At 43.3% G+C, this 27,655-nt stretch overlaps 1 protein-coding gene across 2 annotated transcripts in view; it reads right to left on the minus strand.

Moving 5' to 3' along the window:
- Positions 1-27,655, minus strand: part of PAK5 (p21 (RAC1) activated kinase 5) — an 82,967-nt gene that overhangs the window by 30,626 nt on the left and 24,686 nt on the right. For both annotated transcript variants that reach the window (XM_033053652.2, XM_033053651.2), the window contains one exon: positions 5,147-5,361. In XM_033053652.2, coding sequence (XP_032909543.1) covers positions 5,147-5,350 — 204 coding nt within the window. In that variant the 5' untranslated portion in view covers positions 5,351-5,361. The remainder of the gene's footprint in view (positions 1-5,146; positions 5,362-27,655) is intronic.

Raw genomic sequence — 27,655 nt, forward strand, 5'->3', positions numbered from 1 at the left:
CCTTTCCAAACATTTACTGGGGAAAGCATTTACTGCTTGCACCTCACTGTTTATTTCCCATGCTTTGCTCTGGGGGACCATGGCGATGGAACAGGTTCCAGGAGGACCCCAAAGCATCACCTCCACCTGCCTGGTGCTTCCCAGGCCCAAGCTCTGCTCCTGGGAAAGTATGGTCAGTACAGGGAAGGCTTTGGAGTAAAAAGCTGGGCTGAACAAATCAGAAGGAGCTCCAAACAAGAGCCACATGGAGCAGTGATGGAGCCCTCCACCTCCAGGAAGCAAGCTGGCAGTGACTCATTTTCCAGGACAGGCAAGCCAGCCAGAGGAGTTACTGGAACAGTGTCCTATAGATTTCTCTTCAGGGACCAACTTCCATGTTAAAAAAAGAACCTGATTATGAGTGTCCTTGGTCAGGATCTAATTCCTGGCTTCTTTCAGGTTATAAAGTGCTACTTGGAGAGTATTCCCAGTCTGGTATTCCCAGAGGAGACCAGATTCAATTTCTGAAATGCTGGCACTAGAGTTTGGCCCTTTAATGTGTAGACTCATAGGTTAATGTGGGTTTTGATCTCTAATGGAGGCTGGTCTGCTTCAGCAGCTGTAAACTCCAAGTCTACTTTCAATCTTCAATGTACTGTAGAGCTCTATTCACCCATGTAAGCCCTCAATACCATGACTAAATCCCATCCTTGCAAGATTCCTCCAAAACTAATATTACATAAAATTTCAGTGCTGATGCATTTAAAAACATTCTTTCACTAAATCATATTGGAGACAACTTTTACCAGAGAAGTCTGTAATCTGAAAACCTGCAATTCCTGCAGGCATTGCTCCTGCTTCATCTGAGCACATTTCAAGGACAGTAATAAGATGGAATGTGAAAAACTTTTTTTGTCACTTACAGTATTTACTCTGTATTCTAGGAGAGGGTTTTTTTTTACTGGCAACCTCATTGCTTCTCAACTATGGCCAGGTCCTGCTTGTAAACCCTGGTGTGGGTGTCCACAGTCCAGCTTCAAACAGATTCCAAATGTACCTGGCTGATCCTGGGGGATTGTCATGAATGACCAATATCTTGATCAAAAAAAGTATGTGAATAATTATTTTTCTGAACTGAAAAGCTGAGGAATATCTTGTGTTTTGAGTCAATCTGAAATGATAATGATGCTATTTTTGATTCTCCAAATGAGGCTCTAGAAAAACAATGTCAAAATCAGGCTGGATGAAATGTTTCAACAGCATAGAAGATAACTGTGTGAAAATGAAAGAGCTGATGATCAGGAACTCTGCTGTTCAGAAAGCCAGAAACTCAAAAGTGTAATGGAGAAGCCAGAAACTGAAACTGTAAAGAAGATTTGAGAATGTATCAGTTAAAGCATCACAGGGAGAGGTATTTGGAATGGAATGGAATGGAATGGAATGTTTTAGCTGGAACGGAGCTACAACAATCACTCAGTCCAACCACCCGACCAATTTAAAGTTTGTTATTGAGGGCATCGTCTAGATGATTTTAAACACTGACTCTGTTGTTGAAATCAACTTCACAAGGCAGCAAGTGTTCTTCTAAAGGACTTAGATAAAACCTTTAATTTTCTGAAATCAGACAATCAGAAATAAACCTAAAAGTTTCCTATGTAGAATGCAGAATGTATAATATACAAGAACATATTAACCTAGTGACAAAATTCTAAAAAACTTCTGAGCTGTGCACCTCTTGCACTGATTCATGCTGTGGCTCATTTCTATTTGTACAGTGATTAAATTCGTGCAAGATTACACAAAATTGTCAACTTGGCTCTTCTCACACCAAGTTAGACATGGACACTAGATGGCATATTTGCATTATATCTGTATGGGGGAACAGAGAACACTGAAGTAGCATTGTCACTTACAGACACAGTAAAACAAATGGCACTCAAGAGTGAAGCATGATCCCTTTGAAAGAAAAGCTTCCATTAAATGTGTGGCAGTATTTTCTTCCAGGAGCACAGAGCAGCAAATGCATTCCTGTTCAGTAATCAAAATGAATTGGAAATGGGGTTTTGCAAATCTGACAATGATCACTTGCAGATGAAGATAATCATAGAAGAGCTTTGGTTGGGAGGGACTCCTGCCTCCAGAGCAGGGCTAACATTGAAATCTGATCAGGCTAAAGGGCGTTGTCCATCCAATTTTTCCCTCTCCTCTCCAAATGCTGAGATCCCACAGTCTCCCCTGGCTCTGTCCTGCTCAACCATCAGCTTTTTAGTTTACTGGGTCAACTCTGTGCACTGCTGTGCAAAACCTTTTCCTTCCACCCAGGATGTGCTATGTGCAGGCTGTTGGCTCCTGCCTTTTTTGGAGACAGCCCTTCCACCCTCTCCCAGCTGAGCAAGCACCAGACCTAACATCCCACTGCAAAATGTGGAATTGAGAACCAAGTGTGACTTTTCATGATGTGGTTACAAGGAAGGCCCACGAGATGTCAGCAGTCTTCCAGGTCCTGTCCTGGCAGGAGCTGTCAAGAAGTAAAAATTCAGGAGGGTGAGGAAAAGAGGTCAGGACAACACTGCTTTGTGCATCTTCTCCCATGCCTCTGAACAGCTCTTTATTTCTAAATCCTCCTTTTTCTGGTCAGGCACTTCCCCCCTGTGCAATTCCACATGAGAAGGAGAGGGATGGGAGTTTTCTAAGGAAATCTGGATATTTCTGACTGTTCCAGCCCAGACAACAACCCTCATTCATCTCCTCTTTGAGGTCTTTGACCACCCAGCATCTCTGTGCACAGTATCCTCCATCTAAGCAAGGACACATGTATATGTAGGAAAAAAATGTCACCTTAAATAAGGCTTGAATGTCATAGTTGGGAAATTTTTAAGAGGCCAAACAGGATGGGGAAGAGAAATACTTGTTTTTTTTCTCTTCTGTCTGCATGCAGAGTAATCAAAAGCTTTGATTTTCCTGTCAGAGCTGTTGAAAGGGCCACAACCAATAACTCATTTTCTGCCTTTTTTTTTCCTCTTTGTAGGAGGGAGGATGAAATGCATCAGTACAAATTTTGAAAAGTTTTAAAAATTAAAGCTGACTCACCAGGAGTGGGGTCAAGGATTGAGGCAAAAGTGAGAAAAGCTAAAATTTTAAGACAAAATGTACAGATTAGACCACTGAGATATGAGGATGACACTGACAGATGCCTCCCTCCTCTCTCAAGGACAAACTCAGCACTCTGTCACTCTCAAGTTGGGACCTTTGATCTTGCTGAAGGTGTGGATGGACAAAACTACCCAAAGCACCAACAGAAACATAGCAGTGGAGGCTTGACACATGAAGCAGCACAGGCAACTAAAGAATAACCCCAGTATGGTATTTTTCCAGGAACAAATCGCATTTTTCCCTCCAGTAACTTGACAGAAGTGAGGATGCTCAGCTGTTCCCTGCACTAGGAAACATGGGAAGGGATTTTAACAAGTCTTCAGTGCCTTCCTGCTCCCACTGTCAGCAGCAGGGATTCAAGAATGTTAATGGAGCATCTTTACAAAGCCGATGATGAGCTCTTTTGGCAAAAATCCCCAGAATAAAGGTTCTGGTGTCTGTTTTCCTGGTATTTTGAAGGGAGTGAAGATGCATTTGCTTAGTTACAGATTCTGAAGCTTTCCAAAAAGCAAAGGGTGGTAACAAATTGGAGCTTATGTGTAGCATAAAGGCAATGATAAGACCAGCATATCATGTGCTGGGAACAAACAGCAAACCATGAGCTCCAGGTACACACGGAATAACTACAAAGTACTGAAGCAAGAGGACCAAAAGGCCTGGCATCAGGATGTCAGACTTTATGAAGACTATTTTAAATTCAGGCAGACACAGACTATTCACATTGTTCATGCAGGGATGTTTTCAGTGAAAAATCAGCCTTTTTTCACCCCCTCCTTGTCTCTGCCCCTCAAACCTATCAAGATCACCGCTGTTCTATTTTTCATGAAGTTTTCTGCTGTGCTATACTTGTGCTTGCACCTGAAACACACAATCCTCTGTTGGTATGTGGGTCAGCCACACTGAGCAGGGGAATCCCATTATTGTCTCTCATTGTTTCTGAAATGAATGAATTTGTACAGTCAGCTCAGGTTTGGATTCAGAGGCTGATATTTCCATGACAAGCCGCCATCACCCACGTGCCAAAACAGGATGAGACTTTCATCCCAGCCAGCACAGAGGCAGGGGGATGACAGGGGGGAATGACATCCCCCAGGATATTCGAGAGCCCAGGGTGCTGCTGCCTTTGAATAGAGAGGGTGCAATGAGAGTATTTATCATTTATTGGTTCTACACAAAAGGATACACTACACACCATCATATCTGCTTAGCAGGCTGAGAAATGAGCAAACACCACTAATTGAGAAAGCTGCAAAACCTACAGAACTCAAAAAAAAAGGTCTTTCCCTTCCTCTGCCTCAGCTCTGGGTGAAGCCTGAAGCAAGAGAACACCGTTCTGTCTCAAAACCAAGAAATGGTGCTGTCACAGTCTGTCTCCGATCTTGCTACTCTTCAGTCATGAAGGAGCACCAATTAGAAGGAACATTCTGCCTCACACCACAAAGACAGTCAATATTGAAGGAATTAAATGGAAAAGAAATTTAGGAGCACATAAGAGCAGAGTTACAGAGCTGCTGTATGACCTGAAACCACAGCATGAACTAACTCTGGCCAAATGCCTCAGCCTGACTTAATAATGAGACTCAGGGCACAACTGTGAATCTTCTGCTACATGTCAATGCATTAATTGAACTTGGTGGAAAAAGAGCAAAGTTCTAAACAATATCAAGATCTCAGAAACTTTGGTTCCTATCTTCATGAACTACAAGTGCATTTTAAATCTACAGCTCTCAGGGAAGTTATGAAATCCTCAGTGTCAAATACTCTTTAAACATTAAAGGTAGTGGTGCAAGTGTACACATTAAAAAATTGTCTAAATTAAATGTTTATGCTGAACTAGTTTAGCAACATTAAATATTCTTAATTTTAAAGTGACTGCAATTCAGCTTCTCTCTGCTGTTAAATGCAGCCTCCCAGGACAGCTGATACATAACACCCACATGCTGCTGGCATTGCTTCGTTAAGGTGACACACAATTAAAAGCAGGTTGAGGACTCCAAGGGAATCAGCACATTACCTTCATAGGAGCCAGCTGGATGGGAGTGATACATGAGGGATCCACCATAGGCTTGGGCCTGTTGGCTGTGTCTGCCAGCAAGCTGTGCCACTGCTGGGGCAGCCCCGTGAACTTCTGCTCCCGGTGGTCGAAGCCAGTGTGGACCCGGTGCTCGAAGTTGGAGGGCCCGGAAATTTCCAGCCTTTTCTTCTTTTTCCCAAACATGGTGGAAAGATCTGGAGAAGTCAGAGGGAAACAGGAAAGAGGAAAAGGCACATGTTTACACTCTGTTGTACCCTCAGCCATTCTCTCTACTTCACAGGGAATTGTAGATGTCATTATCCAAGTACCTCTGTGAACTTCACAGATTGAGATCTATGCAAAGCAAGCACTTATCTGACCCCCTTAATTAACCCAGTCTCTTACTACATATGTTCATAATACCTTATGAAACAGGGAAATTCCCAGGAAAGAAAGTTCCAGGTCCTACTTGGTACTCCTCTCTCAGTTCATGCTGCAAGTTGCACCCTGTGGAAGCTCCAAGCTCAGAGCAATGCCAGCAGCAGCAGTGGGTGGCTTTGCTCTGAGGACAGCACTTGGGATAAGTGGTGAGCTGTGCCCTGATACAAGGGGGAGCAAATACAGGCACAGTTTTGCATCCCAGATCTACACCCCAGATCCTGGAGCAAAGACAACCCATCTCACATGAGAGCCTGGCTCTGCTGTGATCAGATCTAGGTCTCACACAGCAGCACTCAAAGGGAAATTATTCCTGTGTCATGTCAGCGATGAAAACACAGAGCTCAGATCTAATTCTAACCTGATCCAAGTGCCTCCATCTGCATTTGTGAAGGGTCTTGCTTAAAAAAAGCATCAGGTATCAGTTATTACAAATATCATGGCCTGACTTCTTCAGGAGAGAAATTATTTGCCGTGAGAGCCAAAGGACCTGGGTTTACACCCTGATGGGCAGAGGTCCCTGGCTCCTAGCCAGCAGACTTGGCTGGGATTCATTGCATCAAGACCCTACTCCTTTTAAGTTCCAGAAAGGAGCATCAGCTCTTTTGGTTCCTGTACAGGTGGTGTGGAGAAGAGAGAGGAGTCCTTCCAATCCTATACAAGCAAGGAGCTGGAGCTGTTGGAGGAAATGTGACTTTCCCAGCCTCACCATCACTGGATTGACCTGGGTTGTCCTGGCTGCCTGGTAAAGCTAATAGTTACAGCTCTTGCCCTACAGCAAGTGAATGTTTCCATCATTTTTTACTGTTATTTCCTGGTAAGACTGAGTTATTTTGCTTTCCTCCTGTCTCTTTTGGCCTTCCTGAGGAACATGGAAAAGGCAGCAGGAGGGTTTCAGAGCACACAAGGGAACACAGGCTAATAGATTAGCTGGAGCAAGAGAAGTTTCACTGGCAAGGCTGAAGGAGCTGCAAACTGAGAGGGATAAAGGTATTTGCTCATTCTACTGACACAGGAAATAGCCAATACACTCACAACCTGCATTAACCCTTGGGGTTGGTGGGTCCCACCTTAAAATAACGTGCAGCCTAACAGTTCTATTGAAGCAAGTTCAGCACTGACTTTCTGGAGGACTCCAGAAACCGGTTGTGCAAGGCAAGGATAAATTCCTGGTCCCAGGAAAACAGCCAGAGCTCCTGTTGCTTTTCTTGTCCTGTCCTGGAAAAGTTCTCTGCCTACTTCCTGCTGTCTCAGAATAGTCCTCCACCTTGCTCTCTGGGCCATTTCAAGCAGGGCTGGCTAAGCACTTGAGCAGCATCTGTCTGAAATAGCAGCAGGGTGAGGAGGCTGGCAGCTGCTCTTTCATCACAGCTGTAAAGAGGCTTCCCTGACTTTCATTCAGGAGGTGGAGAGGAGAAGCTCAGAGAAGAAAATACATTTGTATTGTTGCTGCAGCTAAGTTTATCTAAAGATCAAATCCATAATCTGAAAATGGATTGCTGGCTGCTTTGTAAGTCCTCTCCCCGTGTATTTGTAGGTGATTGTCCCCTTTGTGTATATTTCTTTTAGACAAAGCAGACTTCTCCTGTTGCTAGGTCTCATCTTCCATGCATCTCTCTCTGGTTTTCTACTGTACCCTTTACTTCCTAAAATCTCCTCCTCTTTTGACAGTCTCTCTCCAGCACAGTTAATTCGGCTATCTTCCTCACCTTCCTCTCCTAAAACCTCCTACAATCATTTTGATACAAGCCTTTTTTCCCTTTCCAGCATCATAATTGTTTTATTTTCCTTTGGTGCATTTGGGTACCTTGTGGCACTCCCAGACATGCTTTCAAAGCCATCACGCTTGGTCTCTGTTCAGAGATTATCCATTTTCCAGGCTCAAACAGAAGCAGCCAGCAGGTCAGGCAGTAGCTCCCAACCAGGGCTAATCCACAGGGCTCCCCAAATCGCAGTTGGCTGCAGATCAATGGCACTGCATTGATTTCATTCTCCCTCAGGGATGGCAATCCATGAGACTATTGGAGTAACATTTTAAACCATCAGCTCTAGACATGTGTTTTTTTCCCCTGATCAATGCCAGGGTTTCCCACAGGACTTGCATCCCAAAGCAGCTGCTGGATGCTTGAAGTCCTCCAGAGCTCCAAACAACATTGGATAACTAAAAGCACATCAGCTGGCACAGCGCACACTACTTTCTAAAATGAACAGCACATTCACTCAATGAGATACCAGCCAGCAAGTTACCTCCATTTCACTGCAAAGCCAAGCCAACCTCCCCTCAGCACGGTCCCTCCAAAGAACTGTAACATACACAGCACTCACAGGGAAGATTAATTTCTCCTCATTTCTCCCAAAGAATGGAAATGATGCTGCCATTTTCCTCAGCTGTCTGAGGATGAGGGTTTGGGGCAGCCAAGTCTGTGAAACCTTACGCTCTGGGCTTGTATGATTCAGTCCTCACTGAGGTGCTTGGTCCCCATACCTCATAAAAGGAGAGATAATTTCATTTTATCATAGCTCTATTGATATGATGCAAAAAATAAAGGACTTATTCAATCAGGTGTGGAAGCAGAAAACATCCCCAGTAAGTGAATACATGTTCTCCAAGACATCTAAAGCCATTTTAGGAATAACCCAAGTGCTTTGAAGAGAAATGATGGAGCTTTCTAAGACAGGCAGAAAACTTATGAAATTTGTATTACAGAATGTATGAAATTAATTCAGACACCTACCCATTCACACAAAAAAGTAACCCTCTCACAGTTATTAAGAACCTCTAATTTCCTAATGGGATTACTTGGGAAAGCATCCCACGAACAACGGGACAGCCTGTATCAGAGGCACAGGGAGGTGGGAGGCTGCAGGGTGGCTCTGCAGAGCTGCTTCTGTGCCATCCCCACACCAGGGCACTCGCCCTTAACTTAATTCTTCCTGACAACTTCCAGCGTAGCCCTGATTGTGCCAGGGCTCTCAGCAAATGCCACCTCTCTGTGCAGCTCCTCCTGTGCTCACCACCACAGAAGGAGAGGAAATGAGAGATATTGTACTTGTAATTTGTTGCTATTTTGGTGGGATGAGCACAAGCAGGATGTCTGTCCTCTCCTTGCACGTGCTCAAAGAATAGTCTGGCTGATTCCAATGGCAAAAGCCACAAGGTGACTCTTGACACAAGGGGACTGGGGGGAGGCTATGCTAAAAACAGCTACTACTGATGGCAGTGGGCTTGGCTCTGGGGGGAAAACAGGGAGAACTCATCACTGCAGTGCTTCAGTGGGGCACTTCTATGGAAGAACTTTACTCACTCTTATGCTGAAATGATGCAGCACATTAATTTTGTGCTTGTAAATGTGAGGTCTGGAGCAGGCAGTCCTTTAGTGACAGCAAGCAATGAATTCAGGAAGCAGAACAGCACAACACCTAAAGCAAGTCTGCTCTCAAATGGGGGAGCCAGGAGTTGAGCCTGTTCAGCTCCAGGCTGCCATGCCAAGGACTCCTCAACCCACAGTTCAACCATGGCACAAGAGTCAGAGACAACAGATTTTCTTAACCAAAGCCATGATGGAAAAGATATGGATACTTATCAGAGGAAAGTGCAGTACTGGGGGGAAAAACCAGACAATTGCACTATCCCTTCTCCAGAGTAACCCACAGCAGTGCTGGTACCAGATGTGCCACCGGGAATGCGGACGGAGCAGAGACAGTGGGACGAATGTGTGAGCTGTGCTCTGCAGATAGTTACCCAAACCCTTCTATAACTGCACTGTTTGTCTTATTCTTTGTCTCTGCCCAGGAAAGGAGCAGTGCCAACTCTGCTGGTGGCTGCTGGGGAGCTGGAACACAGCTCCACCCGGCTGCTGCAGGCACCAGGTAACACTGAGAGGGTGCTATCAGGAGCAATCACTGCTTTTGCTCTCAGGGCTGTTTACTGTAGTGCCTAACAAATCGAATTACATGCTAATCAGCACACCCTGCCTGCTAGATCTATGCCAGACTTGGCTCCTTTGCATTGCACGCCTTTCTATGCACACAAATAATTCACTGAGCATCACAGTACCATGGGCTCCCAGGCTGGTCCAAATTTCTACCAGATGAGATTCCCACAGAGGAAATTTCCTGAGATGATGCCCGTGCAAGGTGTGTGATGTGGACCAGCAAATAAATCCACTCTGTCAGCTACTGCACTATCATTGTGCTGCCTCCCAGCTAGAAGTATCCTACAGACCCACACTGGAGCAGGAGGATGGCAGTACTATCCTGGGTGCCAGAGGAGCCCATTCAGACTCTTCCATGGTGGTCTGTGCTCAGGAGAGAATTTCCAGCAATAGCTTTCCCACAAAAAGTTAAAGCCCTGCCAGTTCACACCCTACAGAGGGTTGTGACCCTCACACAGAGGTCACAGGTTTGTTCCCTCTCAAAAGTTTCTGGGGTTTCCATGAGTTGTCCCTCTCCTGTATGTGGGAACAGGGGACACTCTAAGACTGATGAACTGAACAGCTGAAAGTCCAGATTTATGTTACTGTCCTCAAAGAACAAATTTATTCATCAAGTCAGATTCAAGGCAGTAGGAATAAAATGAAAAAAAGGATTACTTCAATCCGAAGGTTAATGCTATCCTGTATCTTTTATCATAGCCTAAGAGTAATCCAGTCAACCTACAAAATAAGAGAGAACTCTGTTTAACTCTGCCCAGTTTTCTGCTCCAAATAAAAAAGCCAGAGCCAAGTTTTGCTGCCCCTCCAAATAGCTTGTCTTTTAAAGACTACTAAAGTTGGAATGACCTTTTCCTGTCTTGTAGTCTTGAAAACTACCAAAGTGTCCCAAATGCATCCCTTAAGCAATGACAACATCTCTTGCCGTCCCAGATGACCCCACATAACCCCGAGCAAAGGTCTGTGAAATTCTGCCACACATAAAAAACACACAATAACCTTAAAAAGGCAGTACCTAGAATAATGAAGTGAGATGGGAATTTTTACTTTAAAATGTAACTTTTAAGGACTCCGTACTAAAGCTGTGTAAGCCCTACTTCTTTACTGCTTTCTTTCAGCAGCCAGATAGTGTCCCACTAACCCCAGGAAATCACGTCTGTTCACCATGACCCTGAGCCACCCTGGCAAACCTGCAAGGATTTCCTACACACACCTCACTGCTGCTGGAGCATGGACTGGGCTGAAAATATTCCCTCAGGAGGTGCTCTGCATTCACTGTCTGCCTCAGCCCAGCAACGTGTTTGCTTTTAAACAACCAGCAATTAGTTCATTTTCAATTAGGAAATGCACACTGCATTAAGCCTGTATTTTCTGCAGGGATTCCCTGTGGTTTCTCAGCTGAGCAAGCAGCAGCAGAGCCCTTTTCCCTTGCAGATGGGCATGTTATTAGCCTGTAAAATTGTCTTCATGCATGCTGAGTATCATCTGTGAGCCCAAAGTGGGGGCAGCAGCAAGGGCTGTGAAAAGGTCCTGTGAAAAGGCACATTTTCTCCCAAGTCAGCCACACAGCCAAAAAAGCTGGTGAAAGGCAGGCATGTTAATAAAATTCTTCATTTTTAAGAAACCTGACAGAGACGCAGCTTGCAAAATGGGGAGATGGGTGCAGGTTGCTTTCTTTTGATAATTTTTACTTAGTAGTAATAGTTTTCTATAACACAAGGACCTCAATTATTTCCCTCCAGAGCAACCCAAATGCAGTAATACATCATTAGCTTTGGCGGCTTCTGTTCCTCCACTCTGATTAATTGTAACCTTTCCCAATATTTGATCGTAAATGAGAGAGTATGAATTGAGAAGCACAAATTAAATTAACGTGTCAAGGCAGCCTGCAGAGCCAGGGTTCCAGACAAATGTGAGCTGGACTGAAACTCAATCTCCAGGAGAAAGCAAATGTCTGGGATGGACTGATGGCAGCACAAATCACTGAGAGATCCTCTGTGAGTGAGAGGTAAAAATGATGTTGGTTCTCCTCTGGCTCACACTGGTGCAAGTTCCTGCTTCTGGTAGGAGACCAACACATATCTGTGTATCTATACACCTCATATACATTAAATACATTTACTATATTTAATAAAACTATTAAAAATGAGGAAATTGTTTATTTTTCTTCTTTAATAAGAAACAGCAACAGCAATAGTTCTGTGTTTCCTTTCTATCTAAGGATTTAAGGAGAATTTATCTCTATTTTTGCTGGAAATAAAGACAGTACTATCCTGTTTTTCAGGTGACAAAACCAAAAGCTATACCTGGAAAAGCAGAATGAATTGAAGGCCAAGACAATAAAGTTCATGGAAAGACTCTTAAAATCCACACTGGTTTCAGGTCAGGCCTGACACACTACTGTGACAAAAGGAGAAATCCTGTTTGATTTTTCACAATATTCCTAAACACTTCCGTAACACCCAGAGTACCATTTGGGATGGATAGGATGGAAACAAATGGGAGACACCCAAGAAGGAGAGGGCAGCTGCCTGCAGAGCACCTCAAACCAGAGGTAGGTGAGTCCTGTGGTCATGTCTTGTATTTTTTTATTAAGCTTCTGCTGTTACCTAGAGGGATCTCATTACTTCCTTAGATAGAAGGTTTTTTGTTTTGCCATGGGAATGGACAACACACTAGGCTAGTTCTAATGAGGGACCCCATTTCTCATGATCCCTGCTCATCCCTCTGTTCCTAATTATGATTTGAGGATTTCACTTTGGGAACAATAAAGTAACACCTTGGAAAATGTTCTCACATACTCTACTAATGATGATTTTAAACACTGACCCTCTGGCAGCAACAAAAACGACCTACAAATCCTGAACAAACCAAGCCAGCTCACATTTTGAGTCTTTTACCATTCTGCTAAGCTCTTCTGTACACAAATAACGTACTGATAGAAATTAATCACCTGTGACCACATTTCAGTTCAATTATAGTATAGAAGTATAGTTTTCAGTGCATGCCCATGTGAGTTTTAGAATGAAAAGCTTGATGATCAATAGGATTCAACTGGTTATCATGGATTTTCAAGGTGTCTGGAATTTTTTTTGAGATGGGACAGACTTCTAAGTTGTTTAACTACTATTAAAATACATGCCTTAATCATGGAAAGGTATGTGCTGATGGACTAGACCAACAAAAATGCCTCTTTCCCAAAGCCCCTCATTTACCCTGTGGCATTCTGTTCATTTCAACCTTAGGTCAAATCAGCCAGTTTCTCAGAGTTTCTATGTCACTGCACAATATAATAAAATACATGTAAACAATTACAGGGGTCCAGGACTTGTCATTCACGATTCTTTTCAACCCCACAATACCTTGTTTATGGTTGAAAATGCCTTCATTTGGCACAGCACAGCAATGTGTCTCTTGATAGCTGGCCCGTGAGACATATCCAATAGAAATGCACCACAGAACAAAAGAAAAAAATAATAACAAAAGCCAATGTATGCTTCCAGAGAAATTGTAAAAGCTGGTACAGAGTGGCCAAACTAGGATTGATGTACTCCAGGGAACAATACTCATTCTTCTTATTGAAAGCTACTCTTGTATGAGGACTCCTTTCCACACACTGACTGACATGTGCTTTCCTAATTTAGAAGTCTTGTGATTCCCAGTGGATTTTAATGCTCAGTAATTTTCAGCTGAGTAGCTTAAATGCATATATTGTAGTCAGTCACTCTCTATTATCTCATACACATGCACACATAAATAGCAACGTGAAAGATTCGTGCAGGGAATTAGTCTGCAACAGCTCTGGGCAGATTAAAGAAGAAACCCCCCTCACCCCCACCAAAGCCCTGGAGGTAACTCAAATAATTTCTATCCCTAGCAAGTGAAAAGATTCCAGATTTGCAGAAGCAAACAGTCCTCTGGGTGCTCAGCTTGAGATAATTAATGGTATTAACTTTGTAGGAAATGCTGGACATCCACAGGGAGAAGGGATTAAATAAGACACCCATTAAATGAGACACCCTGAGTCTCAAGTTACTGCTGGAAACTTCAGTTGTAATTATTTTTTTCTGAGTTAATATTAGAATTATTTTAAGACAGTTCTATACTGCTCTATATTAAAGGATGCAGGTACTGTATTTTTATGTTTTAAATTAGAAAAAAATACTCATTAAAGGAAATACTATCAAGAATGAAAGGGATGATATATCAGTAGAGAATACAAAGTGAGCAGAAATATCAGACAAACTTGCAAGTTTGTCAAACAAGGACAGTGAAACTGTAATACAAGTAAATATGGACATTGTATGTAATACAAGTAAATATGACATTCCTACAGGTTGGGGTAACTGTAGGATAAGAACTGCAAGGATATGAAATTCTGTATTAATCAAAAGAATTAACAAAGTGCTTGAAAAACACTTGGAAAATTGTTCTTATCGACTTTAGTTTTAACTTCCTGAAACTGAGTTTCGTCCCCAACACTTGATAGCTGCAAAGCCAGCATTACAAACATACAGAATCACAGAATCAAAGCTGGAAGAGACCTCCAAAACCATCAATGTTGATTGACTCCACCACCTCCCTGGGCAAGTTATTCCAATGCCTGACCACGCTTTCAGTCCAAACTTTTTTTCAAGTATCTAATCTGACCACCCTGGGTACAACTTAAGGCCACTTCCCCATGTCCTTTCAGCTAAGGTAGAAGAGATCAATCCCACTTCACTATAAACTCTTCTTGGGTAGCTGTAGGAGCAATAGCATCCTCATAGCCATGCCAGGTCCCTCAGCCACCCCTCCTGGGACATGTTTTTCCAGATCCTTCCCCAGCAATGTCCTTTCTGAAGTGAGATCCCTTAATTGAACAGCATTTGAGGTGCAGTACTTTCAGCGTGACCTCAGCAGTGACCAAAGCATGGTGGGCTGCAGTAGGGCTTTTCCACAGCTCCCAGGAAATATTTCTCACAGGACTACACAGTTTCTCACAAGTGCCTGTAACTACTGTGGATGTATTCTGATCATTTTTAGAAGACAGCTTTTACTTCAAAAAAAAGGAGGCAAAATGTTTTCTACGTCTAGAAACCAACTGATCTTGAGCTGGATACATCCATGAATACACCAAAAATGCATCAAGGAGGGGCCCCAGCAGAGATGATTTTACAGCTCCCAGTCACAGGTGTGAATGGGATGGGAGGGGGACACGTGCCTGTGACAGCACCACATCACTGCAACAAGGTAATGACACTGGGGCTCTGGAGTAGACTACCTGCCACCACTCCCCACTGGTATGCTTGTATTCAACACACTTCATTTTCCTACAAAAATATTCACTGTATTTCTTATTTTACTTCTGAAATAGTACAGGCTGTGCTGGCTCTGAGGAATTGCTCTATTACCATGACATTTGTTAAAAAAGTTTGCTTTCCAATGAGTGATCAGCAGAAATGGATGCTTCATTATTCATTCATTATTAATGGCAAGCCTCTCATAAGAGTATCTTTAGGATGAAACACAGGATCTGACCTATGCCGGCCAAGAAATGGTGCAAAATCAGTTTATTTGGCATGTCAAAATACCTTTAAAATGCAAACAAACAGATCTATAGATAAATGTACCCCCAGCAAGGGCCTGCAAGATGAAAATCATGCCTGTTGTTATCACTGTGGGTTTCCTACCTTTCTATCTGGTTTTATTCTGCATCACTGTAACTGAAGGGAAAACATTTCCACAGTCTACAATAAATCACAAATGTGTAGAGTCTACATTAAATTTTTTCCTTACATATTTTCTTGTCTTTTTTTTTCCCACTCTGCATTGTGCAGATAAGCTGGTCTGAAAGTCAATTCTTATCCTATTACCTAATGAGTTGCTGTCAGGCCATACTTTTCCACATTAAAAATGAGAACTGATCCCTTGAAGGGTTTCCAGAGCTTACTGTTTATTACCTTCTTCAGAAAGTTACCATAAGCTCTTTATACAGAATGTTTATAAAGTGATGTCTGCTCAGCCCTCCTCCCTCTGGATAATCCCCAATGATCAATAATTGCATCTGAGGAATTCTTCAACACTGATTTTTTTTTTAGAGCTAAGCAACCTAGCCTAAGCACCTCAGTTTGGAAATGATGGGTCTCACCTTCTCTCTAACTGGGAGGTAACAGAAGCTCTTTATGCCTTATCTCTGAAGCTGATATGAAAGTTTTCAGACCAGACACAGAAAAACAAACATTACAGTAAACTGAATGAAAGAACCCACACGGTTTTATCTCAGTGCAAATCCAGCAAGATGAATGCTATTGTGAGGTTTTTATTGTTTTCCATCTTTTAAATATCAACAATAAAAATGCTTTTTGACTGCAGGAAGGTTTTGATCAACAGGAGAGGTTACTGCATCTCAGATGGCCACCACTGCCACCTTCCAAGAGATGGTGACACAGGAGGTGGCTCCCATCCCTTCCTTCCAAGGAAGGATGCACACACATCAATCTCTGCATTTTTCTGGGCCCATCCATACACTGTTTTGGGGAAAGGCCTCTCCAGACCCTCTGCAGGATGAGAGGTTTCATCTGAAATGGTCCAAAAAGACACTTCCAGCCTCTCAGAAAAAAAGAAAACAAGGAAAATATTTTGCCAGGTGAGTGAGCAGCTAAGATGACTCCCAGGAATCTTGTTCTGGAAACACCATGAGAAGCTGCCCTGTGACTGTGAGTGATTCAGCTCCCAAACTTCTAGACAATTATGTTAAAAAGCCACTTCTCTCCCAGAAGAAACACTTCTACTGGAACAACATGGCATCATCCCTCCCCAGTCTGCACTGACTGATTTTACAGCAGCTCTCAATGCTGTCTCGTTGGGAAAACACCATCATAACAAGGAGTCTGTGACAGAAGGCAAGATCTTCTCCAAGTACTATCTGATAAATCTTATTTACCACTGAGGGTGAGATGCTGAGGCTATGCAGGGGTGAAGAAGTTGGCCATCATCTCTCAGCAATCAACAGCTCATGGATCCCCAAGGCTCCCATCCTGCTTGGTGAAATGGTGCAAGGGACCCATCAGACTCTAACCCCTGTGTTTATATTTAAAAACATATATCTATATTTAAATTTGGTATATTTAGACCATAGATTGCAGGTCCTACCTAAAGGCTCAGCATCAAAAATACACCATCAATTAGAAGATAATAATTAACAGAAAAGGACATATCTGCATGCTGACTCTGATTGCATTCACTGCTGTTTCCAGAGGCAGGGAGATTCATTAATTCATTCATTCCCCACTTCATTACAGAGTGACTCCAACAAAGCTGCTGATGCAACTGGGAAATCAAAAGATGAGCCAGGAAAGTGACTGCAAAAAAATGCATTAAGGGAACATGTGTGGTTATGTCAAGTGGCAGAGCCAGAGCCAGCACTTTGGGAAAAAAGGGACTGCAGAGTCACTGGCTGAGAGAGAAATTAAATGTGCAGAAGGAGTTTGGATCATAAATGAAATATTTTCTTACCAGAAAAAAAGTTTCTATTCTAATGAAATATGTTGTCCTACAAAATCTGTCATTTAATTCTCACTGTTTCCCTCTTGTACTTAAAGAAGGAATCACACATAACTCAAAAGCTATTTGAGATACAGTTAACCCCCAAAATGTCAATTTTCCCAAGTTTTGGACATAAGACTCAATAAATACCCTGGAATTTTCTGTTTTCAGCCAATGTGAAAATTGTGTGTGCTCTAGGTGGGCATCTGAGATGACTCACTGTTTGCTTCATGTGGCAATAGAAAGGTTTCAGAAAGGTGACTTTAAGACAGCCATGAGACTCAAATTGTTTGAGACACCACAAGCGGATCACCAGAACATCTTTTTACACTCTACCCCTGTAATTCAGTCTCCGCACTCCTTGCACCTGCACACTGTGCACCCACCCCAGTGTAACTGTGCTCAGCCTTGAGCTCAGCCATACTGACAACCCTGGCTTTCTAAATTATTTCTACTTTCTTCAGGATAAAGGCAGGAAGATGTCCTGAACTGCTTTTGAAATGATTATGCAAAGCACAGTAGGCTGTATAATACCTTTTCCAATAAAACTCCCTTTTAGTACTCTGACAGCAATCAGCTGTGCTATTATAACTATTCTTTCTCCTTGTATCACTCAGGTTGAATGTTTTAAATGGAAATAACATCATTTTGTCCCCCCATGTTTCTTACTTGTGGCGTGTCCTTGCAAGTAACCAACGCTCAGGATGCCAAAAGCTGAAGGCTCAGCTCGCCCACGTAAGAGATGTGATATGAATAAATCAGTGCAAAGTCCATGTGAGCTCCTTTTCTCTCACTAGCAGGGGCTCAGGCTGGAAAAGCTGGAGCTGCCATGCAGCCTTTAACTATCTATGGTACCATTTTAAAACATCAGTTCATTCAGGATAGGGATTCATTTTTTAGAATGCTAGGTATCTACAGAGAAATTTCTAAAAAACCCATATATATTTACTAGGGTGGCATGACACTTCTCTAACAGGGTTTGACTTACTGGCAAGGAGCTTCAAAACTCACAGGAAATTCCAGAATTCTAAGAGCTCTGTTGAAAATTCACTCTCAGCCTGGTTAGGGCAACTCTCACTCCTGAGCACCTGAATCACAAATCACACTCAGACCACCGCTGGGTACTTGTGCATTTTGTACTTCCCCAAAATCAATCTTCAAGGCTCATCTCTCTTTTCCCCACTTCAGAGCTGTGTCATCTCAGTCTTGGGGTTTCTGGAGCATCATTTGGCCCCTGATGGAACTGTTGTTGGCTTCAGGGGGAGACTACTGACCCAAGAAATAGCCACTTTTTCCTGTTTCCTTCTACTGAAAATGGGAAGAATTGGAAAAATAACCCTCCATGGTGGCAGCACATTCAAGAGCAAGGGAGGGGGGACACAGTTGACTTTATTTAAGGAAGCCCATTTCCTGCTCCCTTTCTTTGCAACAGAGGCCAGAGATGTCACTTCCCTCCCTCTCTTTTGCTGCCACTATCTCCCATTTCCCAATGGAAACCAAAGTTCCCCTTCATCAATATTTTCTAAGCCATGATTTTGTAAAGCTGGAAAAAGACTGAGCTTCACATTATCTGGTCTGAATCCAGCAAGGCTTATGCTCACCAGAAAAGGAATCAAAGTTTCCGACTTGGAAAGCCTCTGAGCCAATATTTGTAAATAAAGTCTAATTTGATTACCAATATATGTATTTTTCAGCTGTCCAACTCTGAGAGAGCACAATCCCACTGGGATGAAGCAATCACACTGTTTAACATGCAAAATTACTGCTCACCTACCAGCTTATTAATAGGCAGTTTTCTAATGCAGAGGGAAAGGCAAAGGAGAAGGGCAGTAATCTGAACACGAGCATCTGAAATGCTCCACTGAGCTCTGCTCCAGCAAACATAAGAAAATACTTTTTTCTCTTTTTACCCCCCGCCTCCAATGACAGCTTTCCAGTGCTGCTGGCATCCATCACATGTGCAAAGGCAAATGCTTCCACACTTGGTAATAATCAGAGCAAGGGAATTATGGATTGGGAGGGGAAACTGAAGGGTTTTTTTCTCTTGGCTAAAGACATACTTTAATCTGAAAAGCTCGAAGGAACTCAGTAGTAGCTTCCTTCTCCATTTCCACTTTCCAAGCAGAGCCAGACTCCCTGCAGATCTTCCACATCACCGTTTTTCCTGGGCTCTCAGTTTTGCCACGCTTCTGCTCCATGTGCTGAGCTGGGGCTGGCTCCCAAAGGTCTAATTCCATAAGCTCCTGCCTGCCTGGCCTTTCCACACCACTCCTTCCTTTCCTACTTATGCAAAATAACCTTTCAAACTTCATCTCAAACCCATCTTCATTGCCAAATTTATCCCATTCTCCCTTTCTGATTTGCAGTGTTTGCTGCAAAATAATACAAGACCTAAGAACTGTCCTCAACAGAAAACTCCTCATGGGAGCAGATAAAAAGGATTTTCCTTAATGTAATCATGAACTGAAATCAATATATACATAGCAAGGGAGTACAGAGGCAAACTTGGGCACTGAAGGATTACGCAGGAAATTTATATAAACTATGGTTACAAGGACATAGTAAAGAGCAAATACAAACACAAAAACACAACCAGAATAAAATATTAATAAATTATTAACATGGCAGGTTTTAGAACAAGTGTTACACATTCTGTATCTCTATAAAATCAGTTTTCCAAAGTTTAAGACCGTAAGGCATAATCAGAGTACATTGTTTTACAGATGAGATATCACCAGTCAGTTAAATTGCAGGAATGAAAGTGGGGGTTTAATTCAAGCTTCTCTAGGGAGGAGATTTGTTTGAAAGAGGTCAATTAAGCCTTCCACTCCAGTTAATCCCTTCTGTTTATTTTTAAAAATCTGGAATAAGGAAAAAAATTACAATAGGCCAGCAAAGCAAAATTTTCCTATAGATGCACCAAAACAAAAACCTGCAGGTCATCTTGCTTTCAGCTGGGAGAAACACAGGCAGAAATTGCAATCAGTCTGCATTTCATACGGATGCATCACATGGAGATGATTCAGACCGAATTATTCTCCAAATTAGCTTTAAGAAACACTCTCCTCCACGGAAGGCAGCATGCTTGAATTAGTTTTGGTAGAAGTTAATATTTTAACTTGCAAGTCTCGTTTGGAACTAGTCTCTGTGGGGAAGAACAGAGGACAGAAGAGAGTGGACCCTCAAAGAAACAATTTCCATTATTTTGCATTTTCCTTCAGAAGGCAGCAGCTGCCCCCAGACCCTTTTCCCCACAGCCCTCAAGCTGTTAATAGCACTATTTACATATATTTCCCTACAGCTTCTGAGTCACCACTGGTCATTTAGGTCAATATATTTGTTTCTTCTGCTTTTCTGAATCTTGATGGGTTTCAATCTTTTTTTCCTCTTTCTTTTATCCTACTGTAACTCCTTTCTGAGCTTCCCACAGCAAAGCAGCACATGCCAGGCAAGCCCCACACTGTGCTGCCCATCTGCTTCCCACTGCTGCCTTCCTCCTCGCCCTGTGCTCCATCCGCTCTGCGTGTGCCTGATCTTTGTGGAAAGGCCTTCTGTATGTTAAACACTTCCCATCCTGCAGAATCAGAAAACAGGAAAAGCAGAATTATCCCTTTCCAGAGCCAGCTTTTTTCCAGAGCTTTTACCACTGGGCAGGTGAGGAGCCACCACCATTCTGTGACATCCCTCCTCCAGCAAAAGCATCAATTTCCAACTCCTTGCCAAGACATCAATTGCATGGAAGGGTGCTTCCAGCACTGAAGATAAAGCCATGGTGCATGTGCCTGTTATAAGGATGCAAGGAATAGACGATCCCTACAGGGAAATCAGCACAGACCGACAGGGTGGGAGGGGAGAGGGGCCTGAAGTGGGAAATGCAGGAGTGGTGAGGGCAGGGCAGGAGGCACAAACACAGGAATCACGTTGGGTTTCTCTGGGAAGACAAGAGCAGCACAGAAAAATCAATGAGCCAGAGGGGACAGATGCAATAGAAAACTGAATAAAGGAGAAGAGGCCAGGTGAGGAGGAGCTGAATCAGTCCAATAGCTTTGACTTGATTCAGTATTGAAGAGGAGAGACAACCCAGCAGCTCTTAAAGGGCAGGGAGGAGGATCTGATCAGCCATGAGGTGAAGGCAGCACAATTACTGTGGCAGGTGCTGCAGGTCTGCTCTCCTGGGTCTGCCCTCTGTATTACTCCCAGCGCCCTGATCAGTCAGAATTGAGTTAATTAGACACAGACCGGTCAGCTCGCTTCACAAACTCATAAAATTCCTTTGGGCTCAGCTCTTTACCACTCTCTCTTTTCTAATGGAAGCAAGACTTTATGAGATCAGTAACACCCCATCTCCATCTATGGCCTCAGGAACATCTCATTTATGCAAGAGCCATTAAAGGTGTTCACTTTCTGGTAAAGATCTTCCAACCTATTATAGTACATATGCTTTGTCCCATGCACTGCCTTCCTTTAAAGAGAAAAATCTGCTCTCACAGCTGCCTCCATGGAAACAGCATCTCTGTGGTGCTGGCAATGCTCCAGGCTCGATGGGCTTGGTTCAAACCTGGGAATCTGCATTTCTTGATTGCAGAGTGCCAGGATCCCAGAGCCCAGCCAGGTCTCCTCTGGCTGGCTGGACAGCACCAGTGAAGTTTCTGTGAGTCAGATCTCACATGCACATCAGTGCATGCCTGCTTGCTAGGGAATGCTTGGGAGAGAGGAGGAGTAGGCAATACTTTTAACTCACATACATTGGTACCTCTGGCAGTGCTGATGTGGGTCCTGGACTACTGAAGTTGCTCATGGAGATGGAGGTAAGTGCTCAGTTCCCTCCTGTAATGAGCTTTGAGACCAAACACGCAGCAAATGCAAATTAAAACAAAATTCCTCCAATTCCCATTTTGAAAAACTTGCTTCCCCTCTGCTCTGCTGGACAGGGCCCCCCCATACTCTGGTGCATCCCCCAGGATGGTCACAGCTGGTGGCAAACCACAGCAACACCCACTGCACTCCTGGGCTCCAAAGGAGGATAAATTACTCCTTTTGCTCCTTGAATCCTCTAATCTGAAGCTTTCAGACTATCAAAGAGGATGTGCAGCAGCTGCACAACCAGAGCACAGGTAGAGAAGAGAGGATTTGCCCTCTGGCTTGGGAAAATTGGTCCCTGTGTAATAAAACACATAGCTCTTCTACAATCATTTGTTCAGCTCCATAAATCCCAGGGCATAAATCAGGCTGTCAGGAAGAGCAGCTGTGAAGGAATTTCTGCAGAAGGAAAAAAGCCCCAAACTCCTGTGACCACCTCCAGCACCAGGGCCCATGGCTGGGGAGCTGTGCTGGGCTCCATGTCCCTTTGCTGCCTCTGACTTCAAAGGAGCTGCTCAGTCAGAGCTCTATAAATACCAGCAGAATGGGGCTCAGGGGCAGCTTGTGGTGAGTATTAGGGAAATGCAAAATTCAACAATCCCTAATCGCCCTCCAGGCAACAATACCTGTTTAAATTACTGTTATTACAGCAAAGATATTGAAATTGCAAACATAAACACAACCGAGGGTTGCAGATGCTGTAGCTTTCTACCAGCAAATATTTTACTTGCTGCTAAATATCACCCCTCTTAACACAAGAATAACACCCATGGTGGCCAATACACAGCCAGGAGTGTGCCCTGCAAGCAAGGACAGAGCTGAGGAAGGAGGAAAAACTCATGAAGGAAAGGCTGAGAAGGGAATTCACCCATTCTGCTAGGAATAATTAAACACAGTTATGGAAAAGATGTGAAGAGAGACCAAAAGAAACATCCAACCACGTGTCAGATGAAAACTGAAATATGTCTTTCTAACAAAAAGGACATGGCACATTTGTCAAAAAAAAAACTGTTTTGGAGAACATGAAAAACAGCTGGGGTGGAAGAAGCAGGACCAGATATTTGCAAGATCTTATTCAAGGCAGGGATTTAACAGAGCATCTTTAGGAGTCTCCTCACCACCATCTCTAAACACTCCTGTATCAGTCCCCCAGTGCCTCCTACAAACACTGAGATGCACACACAGACCTGGGCAAGCACAACTCAGGTTTTTCTTTCCTTCTCTGTCCATCCTGACCAGGTTTGTTGCTCAGAATCTCAGACCCAGGAATGGTGATGAATGCCTCCCTGCTGCCAAAGCCAGAGGAAAGATGAGGTATCTCCAGCAAGACCACACACAATGGACCCTAAGGTGTTGGCCAACAGGAGGTTCAAGACCCATCCCCATTCGACCCCATGCTGGATATCAGGAGTCCTCTGTATCCCACAGGATGAGGCCCCATGGGTAACTCCTTGGCATCCTGCCTCAGGGAGTTATGCATATGATTCAGTCCCATCAGCAACAATAAATTCGATGAGCAATGGTATTTCCATACACAGGGAAAAACTCTGAACGTGTGGTAAAAACACCACTTGTGCAGACAGGAAAAAGATCTTGAGTCGACACAATGCTTTACACATCACTGGAGCTCAAGTAACTGCAAATCTGGCCCAGAATATCTTTTACTTGGTTATGTGCTGGTATTACAGAGGATTTTTTAAAATACATTTCTAAACCAAGCATCTTAACACCACTGACCCCGCTCCACTCAAGGAATTATGCTGATTTAACTCTTCTGAGGGGCTTTGTCTGAATTTCATTTAGTGGATGCCAAAGAGTGAAACTTATCCCAGTTATTACAAGGACTGCAAGTTCTGCTCCTGGAGAAGAGCTGCATCTGCTTCACATCCCATGCAGTCCTACCCTGGAGGACTCGCTGCCTACATGGAAAAGGCAGAGCAGGGAAACACTGAGTGCCACACGCCCATTGAGATGCAGGGTGATTTGTCCACACCACCCCAGGAGCCTGAGCTTGATTTCAGACTTTTGAGACCACTCCCTTGCCTCATGTGAGCGTTTCCACTGGAAATCACAAGCCCAGAGGTGGAGGCACAGATCATGTCTGAGGCTGAGGGGGGTTTAAGCCCTGATCCTACAAACACAGGCATAACTTTATTCCAGCTGTTTGATCTTACAAGGGTTAACTCCTGTGCTCAAATCAAGTAGCAAAGTTTGCAGGACCAAAGTCTGGTTTTCTTCCCTGAGGCAAGAAGTTGCTTATTTTGCCATTGGTTTTCTTGGAAAAGTAGTAATTTTTTTGGAGCTGCCCTTTGCCACAGGTTCTAACTATTTTGAAGCTTTTCAAAATGCCACTGCTAGAGCCACTTTATAAAGCACCAATAAAATTAATATTAAAAATGACTGCGCATAATTCATGGCCTCTAGAAACCATTTCTTATTCGACTGGCAAACCAGCCAGTCATGCATTTTACATTGCTTTCTCATTTTCCTAGCTGTGATGCACTGCTTTAGGAGCAGCAGAGCTGTGCTGCACGTGTCAGACAGACATTACACAGGAGACACCCCAGCAGCAACATCAATCCAGCACGATCACCTGGGACAGGATGCAGCCTTTTGCTATCCAACACCGAGGGCAAATCAGGGAGTTACAACACATTTACAACCAGCCTGAACCAGCTCCGTACCTCTGTAATATCTGTCCAAGTACAAAATGTTCTATTTAATCCACCTATTTGTTTCCTTTTGGATACATCAGGCTGAGAATTTATGGCAGCAATGCTTGAAAAGCAGTGAATTTTATGCAAGTATTAGAGAAAACCCCTGAGAAACATTTAGCAGAATAAACTCAAGAAGTGGCACCAGAAACATAACTGAGAAAGCTTATGCTATATACAGCTGCGGTATGAGGATTCACTTAAAGTAATTAAAGAGTTGAAATATCTCATAAGAACTGTCTACAATATGCCACAGAGGAAGATATATAAATCAAATAAAAAAACCCAGACGAACATCTAAGTCTCATAACTGTTCAATCCTTTCAAAATAAATCCAGGTCAACATCTTATTTTATACCCAATTAAATATGTTCAACTTGATATTTATTAACAGTCAGCTCTGAAGCCCCTGGTTAAAATAACATGGACTGTAATTTTAAAATATTGGTTCAGACAGGCCATGTTACCTAATTTGTGATTTATACCACACTTGTGGACAAGATCTCACACAGGGAGAATCTGAATTGAGATACAAAGAGACTCCTGAAATCTTGAAGGCTATTCTTAAAAACAGTGGCGGGAAGGGGGGGAGGGGGGGGGTGGGGAGAGAAGGGGAGAGAAATCAGCTTTACTTAGAAGTTGCTATCATGGCGAAGTGCTGCCAAGTTTCTCCACCACCTCAAACTTAAATATCAGGCTTTACCAACATTCCCCTGAAGAAACCAATAAGCTCTACCTGTCTTATTCAGCTTTTAAAACTCTAGCCGTTCTCCTAATGTAGGTTACACCAGAAAGGGCATATTGTAATTCTTTCTCAAGAGATTTGAAGAATGGGAACACAGAGTGGTTTAATTAACGTTAAATAATCAAATTCAACTTCATATAATTAAATTTAATCACCTATCAGAGTTAATAGGCCAAAAATAACAAACGGCATGAGAAGAATGAGAAATCCAGTGCAAAAGGTCCCAGAGTGAATAACATGCTTATTAAAGTTGTGAAGTTTGGCATATGTGCCAGTAGGAAAAGGGAGTATTGAAGATCCACACCCTTCTGAGCTAAAGGCTACCAGGAGTACAGCAGAAAAAGCAAGACAGCGGAAATTCAAGCCTCAAAGACTTTCCAAGCAGAAAAACATCTAACTTTGGAAATTTTTGGTTTTTAATTAATTTCATGAAGATTGAAGAGTGAAGGTTGAAAACAAGATCCCTGCAGCAAATAAGAAAACACTTTGGAAGCCAAGGATACAATGTGATGTGCACATAAAAAAAGGTAAAACTGCTGATAAAGATTCTGATGGAGTCATTCAACATGCAATGAGAGGCCACCATAAAGAGTTTGGTAGAAGGTATCAGAGAAGCACAAGTAGGGAACCTCAACTCTTAGCCCAAAGATCCCAAAAGATACAGAAGGCTAAAAGGAACAGAGAAGAAGAACGTAGGAACTTGACAGTTTTGCTTTTTGCTGTTACATGCCATTTCTTTCAGGGTATTTGAATTCTTCTTGAGTAAACCAGTGATTTAAATTACCAGAAAGTTTTGTTTACAATAGGCTCAGAGCTACGGCCTAGAAATTAGAAACAAAATGTGGTAGTCCTGCTTATTAAAGATTAATTTGTCATCTTTACTGCAGTACTTTTACAATTATACACTGACATCAGACAACTTTTGTCATGTCAAACACCGACTTGAAACAGCAGAGATTATTCCCACTGAAACTGTAGGACATGGGTATAAACTTCGAATATAAGAGAAAAGAAAAAAAAGCTATTTGAGATTAGCAAATAACCATTTCCATTTCCACCTTAGGGTCTCAAATGCAATCTGTTTTGGAGCAGGAATGGATTCAGCATCCTCAGCAGCTTGCAATACATCCTCCTCCTCTAAATAACTGCGCATTCCCCGAAGTGAGCCCAAGTGGCAGCAGCTGCAAGCGGGGATGGCTCCTCTCTGTGCCTGGCTGCAGCTCCCGATTCCCCCTTGCCAGGGCAGATTTAATCCCCACCCTCCCTGCCAGATGCACAGCGGGGGAATCTGAGCCTCCTCCCGCGATGATCTCCTGCTCCCTGGGAAGGACTGAGCTCGTTGAGGCTGCTCGGAGGGCGCTGGTTTTACATGAGCTCCGTGTTTATACCATACGGGTCGCGGGTGTGTGTTTGTTTCGAACTCGGTCAGGTGAGACCGCCGGGAATGATCCACATGTCCTCTGGAAAAAGGCGCAAAGCCCGAAGGAGCTCGCAGGTTCGGGTGGTGACAAGATCGAGTGTAGCTGTCAAACTCACTTACCTACCCCCCAAGATGAGACTCCACGGGAGGTTTCTTTTATCGCTTGATCTTGAAATTACAAATACTGAATCTCACTCTGCCATTAGAAGCATGCAGTGCATCATCCCACACGTCAGCAATTACAGAAATATATCTAGAAGTGCACGTAATTGCACATACACGTCTGTACATACACCTATGCATGACTAGATGCAGCTTTAATCACTTTTCCTGAGCCTGACCCTGTGGCTTGGCTTCATTCATCATTTTCACCCATGTCAGAAGTGTACAAAGCCAAAATCAGAGATTCCCCGTGAAGGAAAAAAAAAAAAAAAGCCTAATTATCTCTGCAGATGCTAAGAGTGCAAAAGTGAAAATTCAAGTCTTGCTCTGTTGTCCCTAATATTTCCAAATTTTTTAACGCTGCAGGAAAGCCCCTTTGCTGTGGTGACAACCCCTCCACCACAGCAAAAGGACCTCTGACATGGCTGAGCCCCACAGAAACAGGAATGGGGGAGCCCTGCAAGCCCCCAGCACTGCCAAGGCACCACTGCAGCAGGAGCTGCTCATGCTGGGGCTCTGCAAACCCAGCAATTCCCAGAGCTGCCGTGGGGCTGGGTGCCTGAAATCTCCTCCTGTGGAATTTGCGCTGATCAGCCGAGAGCTGACACACAAGTGCTTTCTTTCAGTGTCACCACTTTATCTAGCTCCAAAAAAACCTCACAGCCTTACTACCATCAACACCTTCGTCTGGTAAATTTGGCTGATCTGGGC

Source organism: Catharus ustulatus, chromosome 3 (assembly GCF_009819885.2).
Source record: "Catharus ustulatus isolate bCatUst1 chromosome 3, bCatUst1.pri.v2, whole genome shotgun sequence".
Lineage (NCBI taxonomy): Eukaryota > Metazoa > Chordata > Aves > Passeriformes > Turdidae > Catharus > Catharus ustulatus.